This window comes from Monodelphis domestica, chromosome 1, assembly GCF_027887165.1.
Source record: "Monodelphis domestica isolate mMonDom1 chromosome 1, mMonDom1.pri, whole genome shotgun sequence".
NCBI lineage: Eukaryota > Metazoa > Chordata > Mammalia > Didelphimorphia > Didelphidae > Monodelphis > Monodelphis domestica.
In genome coordinates this window covers 299,445,553-299,468,420 of record NC_077227.1, presented here as the reverse complement: position 1 = coordinate 299,468,420, position 22,868 = coordinate 299,445,553, and the positions used below count along the sequence as shown (strand labels likewise).

At 36.4% G+C, this 22,868-nt stretch overlaps 1 protein-coding gene across 1 annotated transcript in view; it reads left to right on the top strand.

Annotated features, from left to right (window-relative positions):
- Positions 1-8,772: 8,772 nt before the first annotated feature.
- Positions 8,773-22,868, top strand: part of TRPC7 (transient receptor potential cation channel subfamily C member 7) — a 460,933-nt gene continuing 446,837 nt past the window's right edge. Inside the window, exon 1 of the mRNA XM_016428186.2 lies at positions 8,773-9,129. Coding sequence (XP_016283672.2) covers positions 9,128-9,129 — 2 coding nt within the window. The 5' untranslated portion in view covers positions 8,773-9,127. The remainder of the gene's footprint in view (positions 9,130-22,868) is intronic.

Below are 22,868 nucleotides of genomic sequence, written 5' to 3'. Positions count from 1 at the left end.
CCATAGCCAACGCGTAAATCCACTGGGCATTAGATGTTTTCTTGATTTGAACACACTGCGTTGTTGATAATATTTGCATTAGAGTGTTCATTTAGAGTCTCTCCTCTGTCATGTACCCTCAACAGCTATATTCAGGCAGTTGCTTTTCCTCGGTGTTTCCACTCCCATAGTTTATCCTTTGCTTATGAATAGTGTTATTTTCTCCTGGATCCCTGCAAATTGTTCAGGGACATTACACCGCCATTAATGGAGACGTCCATTACGTTCGATTATACCAGAGTGTATTAGTCTCTGTGTACAATGTTCTCCTCGTTCTGCTCCTCTCGCTCTGTATCACTTCCTGCAGGTAGTTCCAGTCTCCATGGAACTCCTCCATTTTATTATTCTTTTTAGCACAATAGTATTCCATCACCAACATATGCCACAATTTGCTCAGCCATTCCCCAATTGATGGGCATCCCCTCGTTTTCCAGTTTTGGGCCACCACAAAGAGCGCAGCTATGAATATTTTTGTACCAGTCTTATGTTCATTATCTCTTTGGGGTACAGACCCAGCAGTGCTATGGCTGGATCAAAGGGTAGATATTTGTCGCCCTTTGGGCATAGTTCCAAATTGCCCTCCAGAATGGTTGGATCAGTTCACAACTCCACCAGCAATGAATTAATGTCCCTACTTTGCCACATCCCCTCCAGCATTCATTACTTTCCTTTGCTGTTATGTTAGCCAATCTGCTAGGTGTAAGGTAATACCTCAGAGTTGTTTTTATTTGCATCTCTCTGATTATAAGAGATTTAGAACATAGAAGAACATAGAAGAACATAGTAGGGTTTTGGATTCTAATCCATTCTGCTATTCGTCTAAGTTTTATGGGTGAGTTCATACCATTCACATTCAAAGTTATGATTGTCATTTGTGGACTCCCTGGCATTTTGATAGCCTTCCCTAATTCTAACCTTTTCTTCTTCAGCTCTACCTTTTAGTCCAGTGATTTACTTTGAATCAGTCCCCCTTGTCCCCTCCCTTGATGTTTCCCTCTTTAGTCCCTCCTTTTTTGTTCCCTCCCCCTCCCCCCTCTCTTTCCCTCCCTTTTTGTTCTCCCTCTCCCCCTCCCCCCCTTGGTTTTCCCTTCTCCCTACCCTTGTTGGGTAAGATAGAATTCAAGATCCCAATGGATCTGGATGTTTTTCCCTCTCAGAGTTGATTTCCCTGAGATTAAGGTTTAAGTAAAAAAAAAAAACCCTCTCTTCCTCTCCTTCTTATAGGAGTTTTCTTCCCCTCCCCTTCCCATGTGAATCTTTGTGTGAGAAAGATTATTCTGTTTGGTCTTTCTTTACCCCCTGTTTATACATTACATTTCCCCCGCATATTAGTATACATAGATTGATATAAATGTAGTCCTTATAGAAGAGAGTTTGAGTAAAAGAAGAAGATAACATTTTTCCCCTTTCCTTAATATTTACCTTTTCAGGTATTCCTTGCTCTTTGTTTTTCGGTATCGAACTTTCCACAGAGCTCTGGTCTTTTCTTTGCAAAAAGTTGGAAGTCTTCTATTTTGTTGAATGCCCATACTTTCCCTTGGAAGTATATAGTCAGTTTTGCTGGGTAGCTGATTCTTGGTTGAAGACCCAGCTCTCTTGCCTTTCTGAAGATCATGTTCCATGCCTTACGATCATTCAGAGTAGAACTTGCAATGTCTTGTGTGACCCTGATTGGCATTCCTTTATATCTAAATTGAATTTTTCTGGCTTCCTGTAGGATTTTTTCTTTTGTTTGATAGCTTTGGAATTTGGCAATTACATTCCTGGGAGTTGTCTTTTGGGGGTTTAGTGTAGAAGGTGTTCTGTGAGCTCTGTCAGTGGCTGTATTGCCCCCTTGTTCTAGAATCTCTGGGCAATTTTCTTTGATTATATCTTGCATCACCATGTCGAGTTTGGTGTTTATTTCTGGCTTTTCTGGGAGTCCAATTATTCTTAAATTATCTCTTCTCCCTCTATTTTCCAGATCTGTCATCTTGTCGGTGAGATATTTTATGTTCTCTTCTAATTTCTTGGTATTTTGTCTTTGCTTTATTAATTCTTGCTCTTTTACACAATCGTTGTCTTCCACCTGCCTGATTCTGGCCTTTAAAGCCTGGTTTTCCTTTTCCTTTTTGTCACACTAGTTTTGTAGATGCGTGAATTTCTTTTGCATTATTTCCCACTTTTCCTCCCAGAAGGCTTCCATCTTTTTGGTCATTTCTGATTCAAATTCTTCATGGGTTTGTGGAGAGTTTCCATTTCCTTTGGAAGATTTTGGAGCATTTTCTTGTATATCTTCTTCTATCTCCTCTGTATTTTGTATTTTGGCTCCATAGAATGTGTCCATAGTTGCCCCTTTCTTCTTATTTTTCTTGGTATTTTGGGGCTTCTGTGCTTCTGTGGAGTTTGCCATCTCTGAATGTGGAGGATTAGCTTTTCTTATCTCTGTCTGGTGTTCAGAGGCTTTAGTCCTGGGCAGATTGTCGGTTCTATGAGGTTTCCCTGGGTTAAATTGAGTATGCCTCACTGGAACTGGATTGGAAGGGTCTGATCAGGGGGCCACACTCTCCCCCGGCTCTCTGGGTCGGGTTGCTTTCTGGAAGTTGCCTTCAGAATAGCTGGCCCTGAGGCTGTTTCGTCGGCCTGCAGGGGGATGGGCTGCGGCTTCCCGGAGCTTCAAGGGCAGTGACTTTCACTGAGACTTGGATAGCAGGATCCAGCCCGTGAGGCTGTCTTGCCTGCCCTGAGGGTTGCTGTTGTTTCAGACAAGCCTGCTCTCTGAGGGGGGAGCTCCAAGGGCAGTGACTTTCACTGGGACTCGGATAGAAGGCCCTGAGGGTTGTTGTTGTTTCAAACGACCCTGCTCTCTGAGCTGGGCGGGGCTGCGGCTTCCCGGAGCCTTGGACTCTGTGCTCCTACCCCTTAGGTCCAAGTGATATCAGGTTCTGGCTTTTGAAGGGGGCCATACCTTTTGATCCAGGTCCAGGTCCAGGAGGAGGATTCCCAGGGTCTATGCTGTTGATCGTTTTGAATTTCGGCGCCTTAGGAGCTTATAGTTTGAGATCGGTCGGGAAGGGTTTTCCGGAGATCTGAACTTTAGCTTTCTCTAAGCCGCCATCTTGACTGGAAGTCTTGACCAATGATTCTTAAATTGTCTCTCCTCGAACAATTTTCTAAACCCTCCATTTTGTGAATGAGATACTTCATATTTTCCTCAATTTTTTCATTCTTTTGGTTTTGTTTTATAGTGTCCTGTTGCCTTGTGAGGTCACTTAATTCTAGTTGTTGTATTCTGGTTCTTAAAAACTGGATTTCATCCCTGGCTTTTTGGTCATCCTTCTCTTTCTGGTCTGATTTTCTATGGAGGTCATCTTTTATCCTCTTTACCTCCACTTTCATCTTCTTTGCCTCATCTTTCATCTTCTTTGCCTCATTTTTCATCTCCTTTGCCTCTTTTTCCATCTGATTAATTTTGGCTTTCAAGACACTGTTTTCTGTTTCCAAATGACTTATCTTGCTGTTAAAGTTGTCTTCATCCTCTCTTAATTGTGTTTTGAATTGCATTTTGTGTTCTTCCAAAGCCTGTGTCCAATTCGCTGGTCTTTCTGATTTATTGTTCAATGATCCTTCCATCTCCATTCCGTTCACTCTATAGAAGCTATCTATTGTAATTTTTTCTTCTTTTTCTGTTGTTTGCTCATATCTCCCCCTTCTTTTCTCCCCATATTTGTCTGTGCTCTTGCTCCTCTCGTTTTTTTGGTTTTGGGGGCTACTGTCAGTCTCCCCTTTTGGAGCTTTGACAGAAGATCTCTCGGTGCAGTCTCTGGGGGAGGGCCATTGGGGGTTCGAGCTTCCCTGTCCTCTGGAGGCTTTTGATTGGATTAAAGTCCAGCTGGCAATGAGGGAGCAGTGTGGAGCCTGGACTTCCCTGAGTTCTAAAGACTTTTGATGGGATCAAGTTCAGCTTGGTTGGGCTGTGTGTGCTCTGAGGCCAACACCTCCTGTAAGGCTGGAGCAAATATGGAGGATCTGCACAGCTCTGGCCAGGCTGCCAGCTCTATGTTCCCTCTCTATCTCCTTCCCTGCCATCTGTGTTTGAGGCTCTGAGCTTGGCACAGCCCTGCCCGTAAGGTACACCCTCCAGACCAGCACCTTTTCCCACCCAGAAGTTCCCACTACCATTGGAATCTCAGTGCTCTAGGTGGGCAAGTGGAATGGCCCTGGGATCTTCCTTATGCTTTCCCCTTAAACCCGAGTAGTCTTGGATTCTGGCTTTTGCAGGGGTGGGGGGAGCGTACCTTTTGAATGGAGTCCATGAGGTGGGTTCCTTGGCTCTGTCTTGTTGTTAGGGTTAATTTTTAGTCCCCTAGGAGCATTTAGTTTGTGATTGGTAAGGAAGAGTATTCAGAGGACTGAACTTCTGCTCTTTCTAGGCTGCCATCTTGACTCCTCCTTCTGATTTGATTAATGTTCCCAAAGCAAGAGGATGGTGATGGAGTATAAGGGAAATGGCAGAGTTCCAAAGCAGATGACTGAATAGGATGTGAAGTATGTTATGTGGCTAGCCAAATATAATGGGTTGAGTGAGTTTGCATTCATTCATTCAGCCATTCAGACAGCTCACTCCCATGTAGAATATAAAAGCTGAATGGATTAATTTCCCCAAAAAGAAAGAATATGGTTTCTGGAAGTTCATTTCAGAGTCCTCAAGTCCTCAAGAAGGAGTGAAAGAAGCATTATCTTTGTAGATGGGGAAATGTTTGAGGTGGATAACTGGATGTATAGAGCTTTAAGAATTTGAAGTTTCATTTAAATTTGAATATTTATTTTATTTACAACATTATGAAAAAATCCAACTTTTATCCCTATTTCGCAGATTAGAAAACTGAGTGTTAAAGATATTAATTGAGTTGACCACAGCCAAAAAGATTACAAATATTGGAGTCAGTATTTAAACTCATGACTATTGATTCAAAATCCAGTGTTCTTTCCACAACTCTATAACATTTTATAGTATGTCAGTTAAAATATCAGCATGTAAGTTGAATGCTGAATGCTTTCCTGAATTTTTGAGAGAAATTACATAGAGAAAGGTGTCACTAGAATTTTTAATGGTGCACTTGAGAAGTTCATCTATTTAGCACTGGAATGACTGTTTTTAAAAGGAATTACACATTGCAAATATAAAAAATATTGAAGTTTTAAATATATATATTTCCTTTAGGATCTTGTAAATGTTGACTTGCTTGGAGGATGTCTCATTCCATCATTTTCTTCAATCATGGCATTGCCAATAGTAATTCACCCCAATTCTTTACCATGTATTCAGTTAAAATTGCAAAAATGACAGAATTCATTCCTTCCTATCAACATTCTCACTTAGTATTATTATTTCTAGGAAGTCTACCTTACTAAATCAATACTTTTTTAGAACTATCTTATCTTCTGGAGTGTATAGGAAGTTGAGAGAGACCTAGCACTATGTTGTGAAGGCATCCTTTTCAGGAATGCTCATTCATCTTTATTTATTACAAGAAATTGGAGCATTACAGTGGTCACAACCTAGTAAAACAATCTTGGAAGATGGGCTAAATCAGTTTGAGGGTAATCCACAGGCTTCAAACCCATCAGTGAATTAGGGGATGTCTACCTCAAGCATGTGAAGACTTCCCCAGGAGGATGGAAGGATGAAAACAATTTGCTCTAACTTCCATGAAGACAGATGAAGCATTTGGTGTGGAATGCTTAGTGCTTGGTCAGACATCAAAAAAAACAAGGTCTTCCATTGCATCTCAAGCTATCTCCAGCCATCCTGATATTTGCCTTCCCATAGGATTTTTGTAACTCTGGACCAGAGAGTGAGGCTGACAACTTTTTACAACTCTGACTCAATTAAATTCAATTCAGCACCAAGTGAAGATATCACCCCTTTTGACAAAGGATGAACAACAATAACAACAAAAATAACAAATCTTCTAGCCTTTCAGCAGTATTCCTATTTGGGAGAGACAATCAGGGGAAATGCTTTGATTTCTGACTAATGGTTACTTCCTTAGTGTCTACAAGCATACCTATATCTCCTTATCTCAAGAAAGAACACCCTCCCTTCATTCATCTGTCCCCATTAGATATAACTTCATATCTCTCCTCTCTTTTGTGGCTTAAATCCTTGAGATAGCTACCTAGAATGGATGCCTCTTCTTCCTTTCCTGTCGTTCTCTTCCTAATTCTTTTACAGTCTGACTTCTGACCTCATCATTCAAACAATGCTTCTCTCTTTGTGTATACTAATGATACCTTAGTTGCCAAATCTAATGGTTTTTCTTCTATCTTTACCCTTCTTGCCCTCTCTTTAGCCTTTTACACTGATCAGTTATTCTCTTCTTGATATTCTGTTCTCTCTAGGTTTTTTGATACACTTTTATTATCTTCCTACCTGTTTCTACTCAGCAGACTTTGATCAGTTTTTCAACTTCTATAATATTTTGATTGGTAATGACAATAGGTCCTGTGGATTCAATGATTATCTCTATGAACATAATTCTCAGACCTTTTGGCCAACCCTAATATTTCTCCTGACCTCCAATCTCACATCTGTAATTGCCTATTGAACATCTCAAATTCAATATCTCAAATAATTTAAACTCAATTTCCAAGTCTGAATTCATTGTTTTCCTGTATTACTGTCAAATTTTAGTCACTTAGACTTGTATCCTGTCATCCTCACATCCTAACTGTAAACACTCATATCCAACTGCAAAGTTCTCTCTTTTCTACCTTTAAAAAAACTCTTTATCTTCCATCTTAGATAAATACTGCGTATTAGTTCTAAAGCAGAAGGGTAGTAAGGACTAGGTTTGGATGTTAAGTGACACACCCAGAGTCACAGTTAGGAAATTTCTGAGGCCAAATTTGAACCTAGGATTTTCTATCTTTAGGCCTTGCTCTCATTTCACTGAGTCACCTAGCTGCTCCCTCATTACTAATTTTTAACATCAGTTATAACTTCTCTTATCTGATATCAACTCTAGTATAATACAGATCCTCATCACATCATTCATGGATTGTTGCAATACCCTTTTGGATGTTCTTTCTGCCTCATCTATTTTCACTCCAGTCCATTCCCTATTCAAGTCCTTCATTCAGTTATTTTATTGTTCTTCAAAAAGTGAAGGTTTGATGATATCAATCCTTTCCTTGATCAGGAAACCCATGGCTTCTGAACACATCCAAAATCCTATGGCATTTAAAACCCTTCATAATCTGGCTTCTTCCTCCTCTTGTAGTCTTACACTTTATTTACATAACAATCCTTTACTCTGCCATCCAGTGACAATGTGGTTCCTTGCATTCACTGCTCTTGACTCTGGATCTTTTCACTGGTTATTCTCCATAATTGGAACTTTCTCCCTTCTCATTCTAAATCTTGGTTTTCCAGGATCCCTTAAAGTTTTACCTCAAGTTTTACCTTCTTCAAAAATTTTTTCCCAGACCTCCTCATTGTCTTTTCCATTGGATTTAAAGTTTCTTGATAGCAGTAAAACACCTACCCCATTCTTTATATTCCTAAATCTTAGCACATTAATAACTAAATAGAAAATATTAAATAAATTAAAGTTGAGTTGAATGTGTAAGAACTTTCTCCTGGATTCTTATTTCATACTCTTTTAGAGAAGTCTACTTTATTCATTTTGTATATCCTTCTGAGCTTTATAAATCACATTATATTGGTTACATACTCTGAATCTAGAAATATATGAAGTCACTCTGATACTAATAGTGATTTAAAAAGTGATCCCTTTCTAGAAAAAATTTTTTCCTCAGAGAAACTTGAATTCCCTTTTGACTCTCTGGTATAGAACAATGTGTAACACTGGAAACCTTTGTTGAATACTAAAAAGAATAAAATAAAATATATGTGCTGTCATTTTCTGACAGTGAGGCTTTCTTCACTAGAGAGCTATACTGACTTTTCTTGAACTTCAGAGAAATATCTAACTGCATATTAACTAACCAGGGAAATCAATGTTGGCTAGCATCTCACATGTAACCCACAAAAATCAATATGAAAGATGGACTTTAGTCAAACTCTCTCATCAGAGACTACATTCATACACAGATGCAGGTGCCAATTATTCATTAGTTAAAGGATTTCAAAGAATAACTAATAACTCAATTATTTTATAGAGCTCTAGAGAGATTTTTCTTATCAAATGAAGATACTATATTAAGGACAAAAATTAATGTGTTACCTTAAGACAGAAACAGGGTTGGGAATAAGAACTGCTAAATAGCAGAAACAATGCTTTTACAAAATACTTTTAGTTCCCAAAATTTAAGTTATAAGTGGAAAATTATATTTATTGTAAATTACAAACATCCTTTCTCTAATTGCATTGACCAGGAGTGCAATAGAAAATAATCAGGAAGAATCAAAATGTAATCAAATAGCAGGACAAAGTTGAAAGTAGGTCAGTCATAGGAAACAAGATGTAGCAGTGATTTTAAGACATTTTTAAAGGGCATTATTTTTTAATGCACTTTTTTCCCTTTTCTCAGCTTCTGTTTACTAAAACAGAAATATTACCACAACCACAAAAATATTCCCAACAAGCAGGAAGACAGGTAATTTTCCTGTTTGCTAAATTTTGATGAATATTCTTTGCTGCCTTACATAACAGTGAGTCTGGGGGAGGGGATTCCTATGGGGGTTACAGTGCTAAGAGAAAGAACTGCTCCTTTCCAAAGCAGCAGACTGTGGGGAAAATAAAGCAACCTATCACCACACCACATGCCAGTCTCATACATGATTCTTCCTCCAGAGAGTCACTCAGTCGTGTTTCTTGGGAAATTTTCCCCAGATTAAGAGGGGGAGAAAGACTACAATCTGAGTCGATCTCACAAGGCGGAAACAGTACATTCACTGGACAAAGGAAAACAGTTCTTCACAGTCTGATCTCTGGCTTTCTAACCTGCTGGGTGTCCTAGTTCAGCACCACGGACATCGGCACATCTATGGTTACCACCCATGGGAAGCCTGATTCCCTCAGCTCAGAGAAGGATTCCAGCAATCTAGAGAAGGAATTGTAGCCCGAATCCGTGACCCTCGATGTAAGATTTTGTGTTTCTATCTAATTTATATTGCAAGGGGATATTTTCTTTCTGAAATTGGTGGGCTAAAGTTTGAGTTATATACCGAGGTCTTTTAAGATGTAAATCAGTTAATAAAGACCCTTCCTTGAAATAGGATTGTTTGTTTGGGGAGGGGACCTTTCTTAAAACTACATATTAAAATTGCCTAAGTTTACAAAGTCATATAAGGATATACAAATCAATTTGGTATCCTTGAGTCTTGCTACGGTTGCATAGTTATGTAGCTACGAAAGAATGAATGTATCTCATCTTTCCACCATAGCACTTGATAGTCTTTATTTCCTGAACTAAGAGTAAATGGTAGAGGGTGCCAGAGATATTGCACTAGAAACAGTGACTACCCATGAAATACTACAGATGTAAGAAAGAAAAGAACAGGCTTTCTCCTCATTTTGGAAAGGTCTGCTCTGTGCCTTGCTTTCCATTTCAAAGAGACACTATTAATTGGGAGAGAGGGGGGAGACTGTTTTATGGCTTGGAAGTCTAGGTTTGAAATTAACCTGTTAAGATCTGGAGTTTTCAACTATCATTTATGGAATAGACACTAAAGTGCCACTACCAATTATAGTATGTTTAATATGCTTAAACACTTGGGAATGGGAGAAATTTTGAGAGAAACTAAAATGATTGAGATATTCTGTATGCCTCAGGCTCTGAACGCCACCTGCTGGAGGCTTTTTTCTCAGGACACTGGACTAGGCAGGCTGGGCTGTGGTGAGTACTAATTGGATTTATGAATGAACACTGGTTAAAACCAGAGATGTTCATTATAGCATGCAAATCCTTTCCATTGGGGGCTTTTCCACAATAATGTTGTTTTGGTTATTTAGTAGTTTACTAGCAGTTCCATATCCTGATAATGCTTCCATAATCAAAATTACTTTAGAAACCTCTTTTCCTTCCTCTCCAACTTCTATCCCTTTATTTAAAAAGCTCCAAGCACAGGAATCTAAACACAGGAAATATGGGAAGCATCAAATAGGAAAATTGCAAAATCCCTATTGTATCTTAGCATAGAAGTGTGTAAGAGTCTATTCTACATATGTAAATATCATACAATTTTATTTTTTTTAATATTGTTTCCTATATTAGGCAGTCATTTAGTTGGTATTAGATAAACTTTTAAGTTTATCATGGAATAGTATTCAGTTAAATCCACAATGGTTTCCAAAGTTTACAAAGGGATTTAAATGTTAAAATGAATCTTTGTAATCATTTCATACAGCTTTTAGTGATAGTTCTTTCTGCTTCACCTGGTATTCATGCACATTGACAATAAGACATGTAGGTTCACTATAAGTTTTTCAGGTTCAAGTCAATTAATTTGATGCAGCAAAAAAAAAATTGAAATGAGTTTTAGAAAACATTCTTCTATTTGTCCCACCAGTAATGTACAGAATAGGTGAATATGTACTTAGTAAGAATTCTTATAAAGAATAATATATCTTCTTAAAAACATTCACTTTTCTGATGGAAAAGAAATATGTCACTAATGGGGTCATGCATTAGTATTCAGTAGCATTAAATACCCAAGACCAATGCAAGATACGATAGCAGGGGAAATAACTTATTATGATAGATTGAATGGGGAAATAATATAAAGAAAATCAAAACTCACTTGGAATGAATTATCATGTGAGATTTCCTAAATCACATGAGAATTCATCCTGATAGAATGTTAAAAAGTTTGTCTTCTATAAAAACAATGTACTTTGGGTGCATTACACAGTAGTATAAAATTATAGAATATTAAGTTATACAAAATCATTCATGTTACTAAAAAGTAATGCCACAAGACTAGGAAACATGAATTTGACTAGCAGTTATTTTTATTGAAAGGAATAAACTTTATTGATAACATAAAATAAAGTTTGGAAAAATCCTCCTTGGAGATAAGTTATTTGATTCTGAAGTTTGACTCCCTACAACCCTAGAGACAGTGCAGTAAATTGGGCTAGTAATTTCTACAAGTTGTTCCTTAGGGAATCAAAAAGTGTTCATTTATAACCCAGAGGAAAGTCATTGTACATTACAGCTGATTAGACCAGAAAATATGGTAGTATATGCAAATGTTAATAATGAGGAGTTGGTATAATTTCTTGCATTCTATAATCTAAACTTTCACTCATTTGATCATTAATGTCTATATTCTGCAAAATAAATATAGAGCAAATGATTAAGATTCAAGAATGTTATTTGGGATTTAGAAGGGAAAAAATAAACATTTATTTCTGTGTTAAGGGCTATGCTAAGAGCTTTAGAAATATTATCTCACTTTCGGGGAAATTATTTAAATATATGATTCTGGATTAGAACATGATATGACCTATACAGAAAAATCCCAGTGCATGTTTTAGAGTTTTCAAAGGCTCTTTGAAATGCACTGTCTCCTTTGATCCTTGCCCTTATCCCTTTTAAGGTAGTCAGGAAAGAAATTATTATTCCTACTGAATAAAAATGAAGAAACAGATACTCAAAGAAATAAAAGTATTTGCTCAAGGTCATATAGTCAGTAGTTGACAGTCTGGGCTTGAAACCAAATCTTCTACTTCATTCACCATTCTACGAGGCTACTTGTCTGTGCATGGGTGCAAAAGGTATGTGTGTGGTGCCCCTCAAACATGGGTTTTTTTGCTTTTCTAATGCCATTTTTTATGTGTAGTTGTAATAGAGTTTAAGGTAGTAGTGTATTCAAACTGGAAGATACTCTCATTTTGCCTTAAGATTTGGCTTAGGATTTTAGAAGAAATAACTTTAGTTTACCATTTCTATCTTTTCAAGTGATTAACTGAAATGTCTCTCTAGAAAGTATCCTGTGTTTTTCTTCATGAACGGTTGGTTTTAAGGTACAGAATTCACACATTTTATGGATCATTAAAATCTTACCCCCCTTCAAACTGCATGATGCATCTGTGAAGGCAGTGTGATAAAAATAGCAACTGAAGGATCAAGATGGGAGCTTAATAATCAGTCTTTCTCTAAACATTTTTTGGAACATTTCTTTTCAATGACATAAAATGTCAATGTATGCATTTCTCAATGATGAAAAAGCATACCATTTTAATGAAGATATTTGATGAGTCTGATCACTCATCTCAATAATGTATTCAAATAAAATAATTTAAATTCAAATTGCCTTTTAAAGAAAATATTAAAATAGGTGCAATCAAAGGCCAATTATATTTTTAAAGGAAAACAGTTACATTCTGAACTCCAAGATTAGTTTTGAAACAGAGACCACACAACCCAAGCACCACATCAGACATGCTAGAAGCATATGAGGAAGCTGCTGAGCTACTTGTACCTAATGACTTTGTTTTCCTGACACCTCATAAGTTTAGGATTGTTCCCAAATCACATGCAATGTCTGATTGAAACAGGGAGGTTTGTGCCAAAGATTTAAAGGCAAATTAAATTAATATACATATCCTTGACCCTACAATACTTACAAGTGTTCATTCTACTTCTATGTTCACAAATATCAAAATTCCTTTATCTGGTCATAATTTTTAAAAATTTTATTTTTACCTATGCCTTATGACCAACTCTTAATCTTCATCATAAATGTATTAATTCCACTTATTAATTCTATCCTAAGTCCATTACCCCATGAACAGGCTGCTCTTTCTTTCTTTCCTTCATTATCATGGTGGCTTGATGAACTTTACACTATCTTCTATTTTAGAATCCCCTCCTCCTTGTGCTACTGATGATGATGGCTTACCAAACCCTAGCCCTGTACCAATACTGGATATTACTCTCAGTATTTACTTTTTTCATTCCTTTTCACATGCAACTGGATAGAACTTAAGTAAACCATGAGACCAAGCTGATTAAGTCAGTTGCAGATTTGTTTTTTTTTTATTTCAACAGGAGTCTCATTGCTACAAGCTAATGCTTTTAGTCCTTCTTAAATGATTCCTTAATTTTACCTAAAGAAGTAATTCCAAGCTTCATCATCTCTCTTCAAGTATCCCATGACAGTTTCTCCTACCACCCTCTGAACTAAGGACCTCAACTCATATTTCACTGGAAAGAAATGTGGACATGAACATTCGTTTTCTTATCTTAAACCATACAAACCTCTTCCCCTATTGTACTCTCCTTTATTCCTCCCTAAATAAAAAAGAGTTGGCCCTCGAACCTATCCCTTACATACACTGTCACCACTATTGTTCTCTCTCTCTCTCTCTCTCTCTCTCTCTCTCTCTCTCTCTCTCTCTCTCTCTCTCTCTCTCTCTCTCTCTCTTTCATATTCATACACACAAACACATATCCTGTCTGCCTCTCCACTGACACTCTGGTCACAACCATAGTAAATTTTCTCATAGAATCTCCCCCCAAGCTTTATTTGATCCCACTTTCCTATATCTCTTCTCCCTTTTATGGCTAAACTTCTTGAGAAAGTCACCTTCATATAGTGACAGCTTCCTCTCCTTTTATTCTTTTCTAAACCCTCTATGGACTGGTTTCCAAAATCATTATTCAAAAAAAACTGTCTTTTCCAATTTAGTAATTGATCAGTCCAATTACCTTTTCTCCATACCTCTCCACAGAATCTGGATTGATGCTAGGAAAGAAGTCCATTACATTTAATTGTGCGATAGTGTATTTGTCTCTGTGTACAGTGTTCTCCTGGTTCTACTCCTTTTGTTCTGCATCAATTCCTGGAGGACTTTCCAGTTCACATGGAATTCCTCCAGTTCAATATTCCTTTTATCACAATAGTATTCCATCACCAACAGATACTACAATTTGTTCAGCCATTTCCCAATCAAAGGACATCCCCTCATTTTCCAATTTATTTGTGACCACAAAGAGTGGCTACAAATATTTTCATATGTGTATTTTTCCTAATTATCTTTTTGGGGTACAAACCCATCAGTGGTATGGCAGGATCAAAGGGCAAGAAGTCATTTAAATCCCATTGGGCAATCAAATTGCCTTCCAGAATGGTTAGATCAATTCACAACTCCACCAACAACGCATTAGCTTCCCAATTTTGCCACATCTCCTCCAACATTTATTACTTTCCTTGGCTGTCATGTTAACCAATCTGCTAGGTGTGAGGTGGTACCTCAGAATTGTTTTGATTTGCATTTCTCTAATTATAAGACATTTGGAACACTTTTTAATGTGCTTATTGATAGTTTTGATTTATTTATCTGAAAACTGCCCATTCATGTCCCTTGCCCATTTTTCAATTGGGAAGTGGCTTGATTTTTTTGGTACAATTGATTTAGCTCCTTATGATTTTGAGTAATTAGACCTTTGTCAAAGGTTTTTGTTATAAAGATTTTTTTTTACCGAAATATGTTGCTTCCTTTTGAATTCTGGATGCATTCGTTTTGTTTGTACAAAACCTTTTTAATTTAATGTAATCAAAATTATTCATTTTATACTTTGTAATATTCTCTATCTCTTGCTTGATCTTAAAATATTTCCTTTCCCAAATATCTGGCAGGTATACTATTCTATTTTAATTATAGTTTCTTTTTATATTTAACTCATTCACCCATTCTGAATTTCTCTTGGAGTAGAATGTGAGATGTTTATCTAAACCTAATCTCTCCCATACTGGTTTCCAATTTTCCCAGTAGTTTTTGTCAAATAGTGGATTTTTGTCCACAAAACTGTGATCTTTGGGTTTATTTAACACTATCTTGCTGAGGTCATTTACCCCAAGTCTATTACATTGATCTTCCCTTCTGTCTTTTCAGCCAGCACCATATTGTTTTGATGACCACTGCTTTATAGTACAGTTTAAGATCTGGTACTGCTAGGCCCCCATCCTTCACTGTTTTTTTTTATTATTTCCTTTGCTATTACTGATCTTTTGTTCTTCCAAATAAACTTTATAATAGTTTTATTTTCTAATTCAGTAAAATAATTTAGATAGGATTGTGATTTTTATTATGTTATCTCATCCTACCCATGAGCAATCAATGTTTTTCCAATTGTTTAGATTTAGTTTTGATTGTGTGGAAAGTGTTTTGTAGTTGTGTTCATATAATTCCTATGTTTGTCTTGGGAAATAGATTCCTAAATATTTTATATTGTCTTGGTGATTTGAAATAGAATTTCTCTTTTTAACTCCTGCTGCTGAGATGTGTTGGAAATATATAAAAAGCTGATGATTTAGGTGGGTTCATTTTATATCCTGTAATTTTTCCAAAATGGCTGATTATTTCCACTAGCTTATTAGTTGATTCTTTAGGATTCTTTAAGTAGACTATCATATCATCTGAAGAGTGACAGCTTGGTCTCCATATTGCCTATTTTAATACCTTCAATTCCTTTTTCTTCTCTAATTGCTACTGTTAGTTTTCCTAGTACCATGTTAAATAATAGAGGTGATAACTGGCATCCTTGTTTCATTCCTGTTCTTATTGGGAAGGCTTTTAATTTATACCCATTGCAAATGATGTTGCTGATCATTTGAAATATATACTCTTTATTATTTTTGGGAAAGGCCCTTCTATTCCTATGTTTTCTGGCGTTTTCAATAGAAATGAGTATTGTATTTTGTCAAAGGCTTTTTCTGCATCTCTTGAGACCATCATGTGATTTTTGTGGGTTTGCTTGTTGATAAAGTCAAACATGTGGATGGTTTTCCTAATACTAAATGATCCTTGCATTCCTGGTATAAATCCCACCTGATCATAGTGAATAATACTTCTGATCACTTTCTAGAGTCTTTTTGCTAGTATTCTATTTAAAAATTTTGCATCTATGCTCATTAAGAAGATGGTTCTATAGTTTTTTTTTCTCTGTTTATTATTGCACTATGGTCTTCAAAAGTTATATTTGTTATTTATGCTTTTTTGCATTTGTTTGTCATGTTTTTATGCCCTAGTACATGGTCAATCTTTGTGAATGTACCATGTGCTGCTGAAAAGAAGGTGTAGTCTTTATAGTCAGTATTTATTTTTCTTCATGTATCTATTAAATCTCATTTTTCTAAATTTTATTCACTTCTCTTACCTCTTTCTAATTTATTTTTTGGTTTGATTTATCTAGAACTTATAGAGGAAGATTCAGGTCCCCCACTACTATAGTTTTACTATCTATTTCCTCCTTAAACTCCAATACTTTCTCCTTTAAAAATTTGGATGCTATTCCATTTGGTGCAAAAATGTTGGGTGCTTATATTTCCTCATTGCCATACTGTCTTTTATTGGGATATAATTACTTTCCCTATCTCTGTTAATCAGATCTATTTTTACTTTGGCTTTTTCAGATATCATGAGTGTGACTCCTGCCTTCTTTTTCTAAATTGATATCCAATATATTTTGCTCCAGTCTCTTTCCTTTACCCTGTCTGTGTCTATCTGTCTCATGTGTGTTTCTTGTAGACAACATATGGTAGGATTTTGGTTTCTAATCCACTCTGATATTTGCTTCTGTTTTATGAGTGAGTTCATCCTATTCACATTCAGAGTTATGATTACCACCTGTGTATTCATCATCATTTTGATTTCCTCTCCTAGTCCTGCCCTTTTTTCTTTCACTATTTTCTTCTATACCAGTGTTTTATTTTTAATCAGTCCCCCTAACTCCCACCCTTATTTTACTTCCCTTATCACCCCCTCCCTTCTTATTCCCCTCTTATTTTTCTTTAGGGTCTATTAAATTCCCCCCCTCTCTTTTCCATCCTTTTTGTACATCCCACTCCATCTTCCCTCTTGGTTTTTCCCTCTTAACTTCCCTGTAGGGTAAAATAGAATTCTATACTCCAATGGATCTAGATACTCTTCCTTCTCAGAATTGATTCCACTGAGAGTAAGGTTTAAATATTACCTATTAGTACTCCCTTCCTCTCCTTCTTATAATAGTATTCTTCCCCTACCCCACCCATGCACTTCTTTATGTGGGATAATTTATTCTATTTTTCTTCTTTCTTCAAGTTTCTCTTGCTGCCATCTTCTATTCCCTCCCCATTTTTACATAACATCTTAAACCACTTATTACCCCAACCTCTATCTATGATAATTCTTCTAATTACTATGATAGTGAAAACTGTTTTGAGAGTTACAAATATAATTTTTCCATGTAGGAATAAAAACAATTTGACCTTAACAGATGCCCTCAAAATTTTTTCCCTTTTTCTTATTTACGTTTTCATGTTTCTCTTGAAATTTTTACTGTGAAGATGGGATGAAGTCTCCCCTATTTATTTAGATTTTAGCCACCAGGAATGCATATACCCCAACTTAAACCTTAAAATGTTCTAGTGAGTGACAGGCAGTCCAAAGCAAAGTTAAAGCCATCATTTCTACACATAAAAGTGGACCAAAGGCACAGGAAGTGACACAAAGAACTTTCTCTAAATTTGGTGGTAACTTCCAGGGAAGGGGGTCTTCACCCTTGAAATTGGCCTAAGAGAAGCTTGGGCTTGAGACCTTTGACCACTTCCCTTTGGACCAACACATGAGTGAGTGAGAAAAGCTGACTCCCTTTCCTTGGCTTTTCTGGAGGTACTATCCTCCAGAAGGACCCCTCATCTTGGAGGAGGCCTCATAGCTGGAAGCCTTGTCTAATTTACCTTTGTGCTCCCCTTTGCTAGGGCTTCTGAAGCCCTGCCTGGTTCAGACCAGGCCAGAGCAATTTTCTCTGTCTCTGTCTCTGTCTCTGTGTCTCTCTGTCTTTCTCTGTGTCTCTCTGTGTCTCTGTGTCTCTGTCTCTGTCTCTCTCTCTCTCTGTCTCTCTCTCCCTCTCATTTTCCTTACTTGCCCTCTATTTGTAAATAAAATCACCATAAAAGTCATTCTGGTTTGAGTAACTCATTTGGAATTAAGTAATTAAATTCATGGTGACCATACTCTTTAAATATTCAGTCCAATTGTGAGAATTAAAATTAATGTACAATAACTCAAATATTATATTTATAAGATTTATTAAATAAAAAAAACTAGAGTAAAAGCCTGCCTCACTCAACCTCAATCTCAAAAAAGAGGAAGAAGAGGGAGGAGTTTCAGAAAACATATAACCAATCATGTAACCACACAAATGTGAGGATGCAGGGAAAGGGATGCTGGGAGATACAGGAGGAATTATGGGGAATTTAGTCTTAGGGTTCAAAATTTTCCAACTGTACATACCCCTCTGTGATCCTATTGGGAGACCAGTCTGCCCAAAAGGATCATGGAAACATAAACTAACTTAAAAATTGCAGTAATTTGTGGATAAAAGGAAAAGAGGACAAAATCAATGATTGATAGATACATTGACAAAAAGCCAATTAGGAGGCCTTTGGCATAAGAGTATACATTCAAAAACAAATACATTCAACCCCCCAAAGTTCAATTTGGCACATCCCAAATTTCACTCTGCATTTTCTGGTACAGTGTGTAGTCTCTGCAGGCATCTTCATGGAGTCTTCTCCAAACAGCTTCTTCTTCTAGATTCTGGGAAGTAGTCTTCTGTTTTTTTATCCTAAAATTAATCTCAAAGGAATTTGAACTTTGCATTATAGGATAATAATATAGTCCCCCCTGAGGAGGATGGTGACAAACACAGGGATCACTCAGGGATGTATGGCTGAGTTATGAGGTATATGAATCAATTCACAAAAGAAATAAAAACATCAAAAAATCCAAATAAAAGAGAAAAAATAATTTGTGGATGAAATACAAAATGTCAAAGTCTTATGTCTAAAACAATCTAAGAAGAGGAAAAACAAACCTCTAACAGTTCCTTGAATCAGGGCCCAATGAAAATGATTTAAGCAATTATGCACTTACCCAACCAGTAGCCAGGACTACAGAAAGTTTGCTACACTATGAAAGACAGAGAAGCGACTATATTATAGGATCCAGGTTGGAGCCAAAATGAGATGCTTGATATAATGTGAGATTTAGGGAAGTCTTGCCTCTGATATATGTCAAATAACCACAACATCAAACCCCAAACAAGTTTCAGTCCTCTTATCCTGGCTCAAAATTTCATCAATCCCTTTGCAATTGGTTGGTCTCTTTAACCTTGCATAGGCACTATGCAGGTAGGTTTGTGCTTGTTTAGCACTGTACAATGACTCTTTTTGTATTCCCTTCTTATGAAATCAGACAGAATCATTAAGCAAAGTCCCATAATTTTTCAATAATCAGTGGCACCATTTTTATAGTCTAAAGCTTTTAAGGTATGCATTGACATTAGGGCAAATGTATTTTAAATTTATATTACTGCAAAATTTAAAAAAGTTAAAGAAAATCTTTTCAATACTAGTGACATGTGTTTCAATAAAAGAAGGAAAGAAAAAATAAAACTTAAATACTGTATTGCAAATGCAAGGAAAAACAATAAGTAGAAAATGTTTTAAAGATAAAAATATATAGCTTACAATCAGTGGCACAGTGTGTCAACCAAGGAGAGATAAATTACAAATGTTTCTCATCGAAAAATGAGATCAATTTCCTTTTTAAACTTGGCCACAAACCACTGTGTGAGTGCAAATGAGTTTTACAAAGTAACAGATTTATAAAATAGTAGTACAGTAGATAATGCCCATTTAAAGAAAGTACCAACATCCCCAAATTAACAATAGCCCAGTTAATGACAATAGCAAACAAATACACTATCCCATAGTATTTACATGAGTTGCTGTATATAGCCACTGACTGAGACATTTTAAAAAACCTATGAACTGATGATACCTGTGATAAATTTTACAGGTGTAGCAAATCGTTCAATCTTGGCAAATATATTTTTAATGAAGTCTATTGCTGCCATTATTCCAAAATTTGGCAGAAAAGTCTAGAAAAAACAAAACCTCTATACTGCTGATGAAAACCTTTTGGGGTTTAAAACATTATCAAGAAATTTGTAGGCTGCATGCTGGGTAGCAGGAGAAAATGTTACTATAAAATTTATCTCTTCTATCTTAAAAACAATTGAGAATTATGTCTCTTTGTGGTAAGCCAAATTGTGAGTTAAAATTAATATCCAATAACTCATGTTATATTTATAAGATTTATTAAAATAAAAAACTAGAGTTAAAAGGGAGCTAACTTAAGTTGCAGTCTTGCTCAAAAAGAGAGAGGAAGGAGTTTCAGAAAACTTGTAACCATTCACGTAACCATGCAAATGTAAAGACGCAGGAAAAGGGATGCTGAGAGATACAGAAGGAATTTTGGGGAACATAGTCCTGGGGTTCAAGATTTTCCAACTATACACAAATATAATTTTACCCTTTACAGTATTTGGACATAAAAATTCCTTTCTTTTCTTTCCAAATACTTGGAAATCTATTTTGTTGAGAGCCCATACTTCACCCTGGAAGTACATAGTCAGTTTTGAAGGATAGGTGATCCTTGGTTGGAGACCCAATTCTCTTGCCTTTCTGAATATCATATTCAAAGCCTTGTGGTTCTTTAGTGTGGAAGCTGCCAGATGCTGTGTAATCCTGACTGAGGTTCCTTGATATCTGAATTGTCTCTTTCTGGCTTCTTACAATATTTTCTCCTTTGCTTGGAAGCTCTTGAATTTGGCAATTACATTTCTGGGGGTTGTCTTTTGAGAATTAAATGTGATCTATGGATCTTTCAATGTCTATTTTGCCCTCTTGTTCAAGAATATCAAGAAAATTTTCTTTGGACAATTTCTTGTAATGTGATGTCCAGTTTTCTGTTTATTTCTAGATTTTCAGGAAAACCAATGATTCTCAAATTGTCTCTCCTGGACCAGTTTTCTGGGCCAATCATCTTCTCCATGAGATATTTCATGTTTCCTTCTATTTTGTTATTATTTTGACTTTGAATTATTGATTCTTGCTGTCTTGTGAGATCATTAGTTTCTACTTGCCCAGTTCTAGTCTTTAAAGACTGGCTTTCAGCTATGATATTTTGATTTTCCTTTTTGGTTTGGTCTAACCCACTTTTCATGGCTTCTAGAAGAGCAATTCTGGTCTCCAACATGCTTATTATAACATATAATTCCTGTGTCTCTTTCTCCAAGTGGAATATTCTGTCATTTAAACTATTATTTTCCTTTTGAATTACTTGCATTTCTTTCTCCCACTTTTCTTCCCATTGTTCCTCCATGTTTCCTACTTGGTTCTTGAATTCCAATTAGATTTCCTCTAGCGCATGTGACCAATTTCCATTTTTTCTAAGTTTGGATATGTTTGCTTGGTTGTCACTCTTTGCAACAGCTTCTGTACTCTACCCATTTTCTCCATAGAAGTTATCCAATGTCAGAAGTTTTCTCTGTTGTATCTTACTTTTTTTTTTGGTATTTATGGATTGTAGTTCTTGGGTGCTGATGACCATTGCTAAATTGTTTTTATCTTCCCTTCTCAGCCAGAAGTCTGAGTAAGGAGGGCAGGCAGCACTCAGTGTAATGAGCTAATATTGAGTGTAATGAGTTGTTTTCCTCTGAGGGTATTTCTCAAGTCTCCACTGCAGCCCATCTCTGAGATATCTCTGCTCCTACGCTCCATGGGTCCCAAGTATCCCTGCCAAGACTTTGCACTTTCCTCAGGTGTAAGACTGTGGTACCCTCAAGTCAGCTCCCCAAAATTAGAAATTGCCATATTCTTCATTCTGCCTCTGGCTTGGTAGGTGATGTGTGTGTGGGTGATTGGCTTGTACTTAGGTAGGCGTAATTTTACCACCTTATAGTGTGAAAATACCCAAACCCTCCCTACTTTTAAGGCTGTGCTGTACAGTAGAGCTCCTTTCCTTGTCTGATTTTGATTTTTGTCCTTTTGAGGCACTTCATTGGGATTGGTAGTAGGAAGAGTCATGAATTTCCTTCTATACTTCCATCTTAACCACATAACCCCTTTATTCCTTCAAAAACCCAAATACCAGTTACTAAGTGCAAAATGGTAGTAGGATCTAGGGATATAACAAAAACTGAAAAATATTCTCTTGGATTGATGTAATAGTAACTCTGAAAAGTAAGTTCTAGATTGTTTAAGAAAAGAGAATATATTAAGAACTAAAGGAAACAGCAAAAGTTTTCCATGGAAGGTAGCAAGCTATGAAAGTATCTCAGTAATCTAAGAAGCAGAAGTAAGGAGAGAGTACATGTCAGCCATGGTAAATAACCTATATTAGAGTTGGAATATAAAAAGATGAGTTTTTTGAATATCATGAGGACTATTTTATTTGTAATGTACAGTATACTACAAGAAGGATATAATATGAAATAAATTTGGAAAAGTGATCTGAACCAAACTGTGATGAGTTTTAAAAGCAAAATCAAAGAATTTATATATCATCCTACTAGTAGCTACTGAAGTTTTTATTTGAGTGGCATATCTAAATTAGGTGTTAGAAAGACAGTTGTGGCAGCTATGTGAAAGAATGAATTGTAGAAAAGACAGGATGGGATGTTAACCAGATACAAGATACTTAACATATTCCAGGCAAGAAGTAATGTGGGCTTGACTTAGAAGGGTGATTGTGTGAAAAGAAAACAGGTAATGGATATGTGAGATATGTAGAAGTAGAATTCGAAAGATACAGCAAAAGATTGAATATGACAGTGGAGAACAAGGGAGAGTGAAATGTCTGTAAAGCTGCATATTTGGGTTAATGAAAGAATATTTGTACCCTCAATAGAAATACATACATATGGAGAATAGGTTAGTTTAGAGAGGAAGATAATGAGAATCCTTTTGGACATACTAAGTTTTAAGTATATATAAAGATATATATATATAGAGAGAGAGAGAGATTGTGGATAGTGTTTTT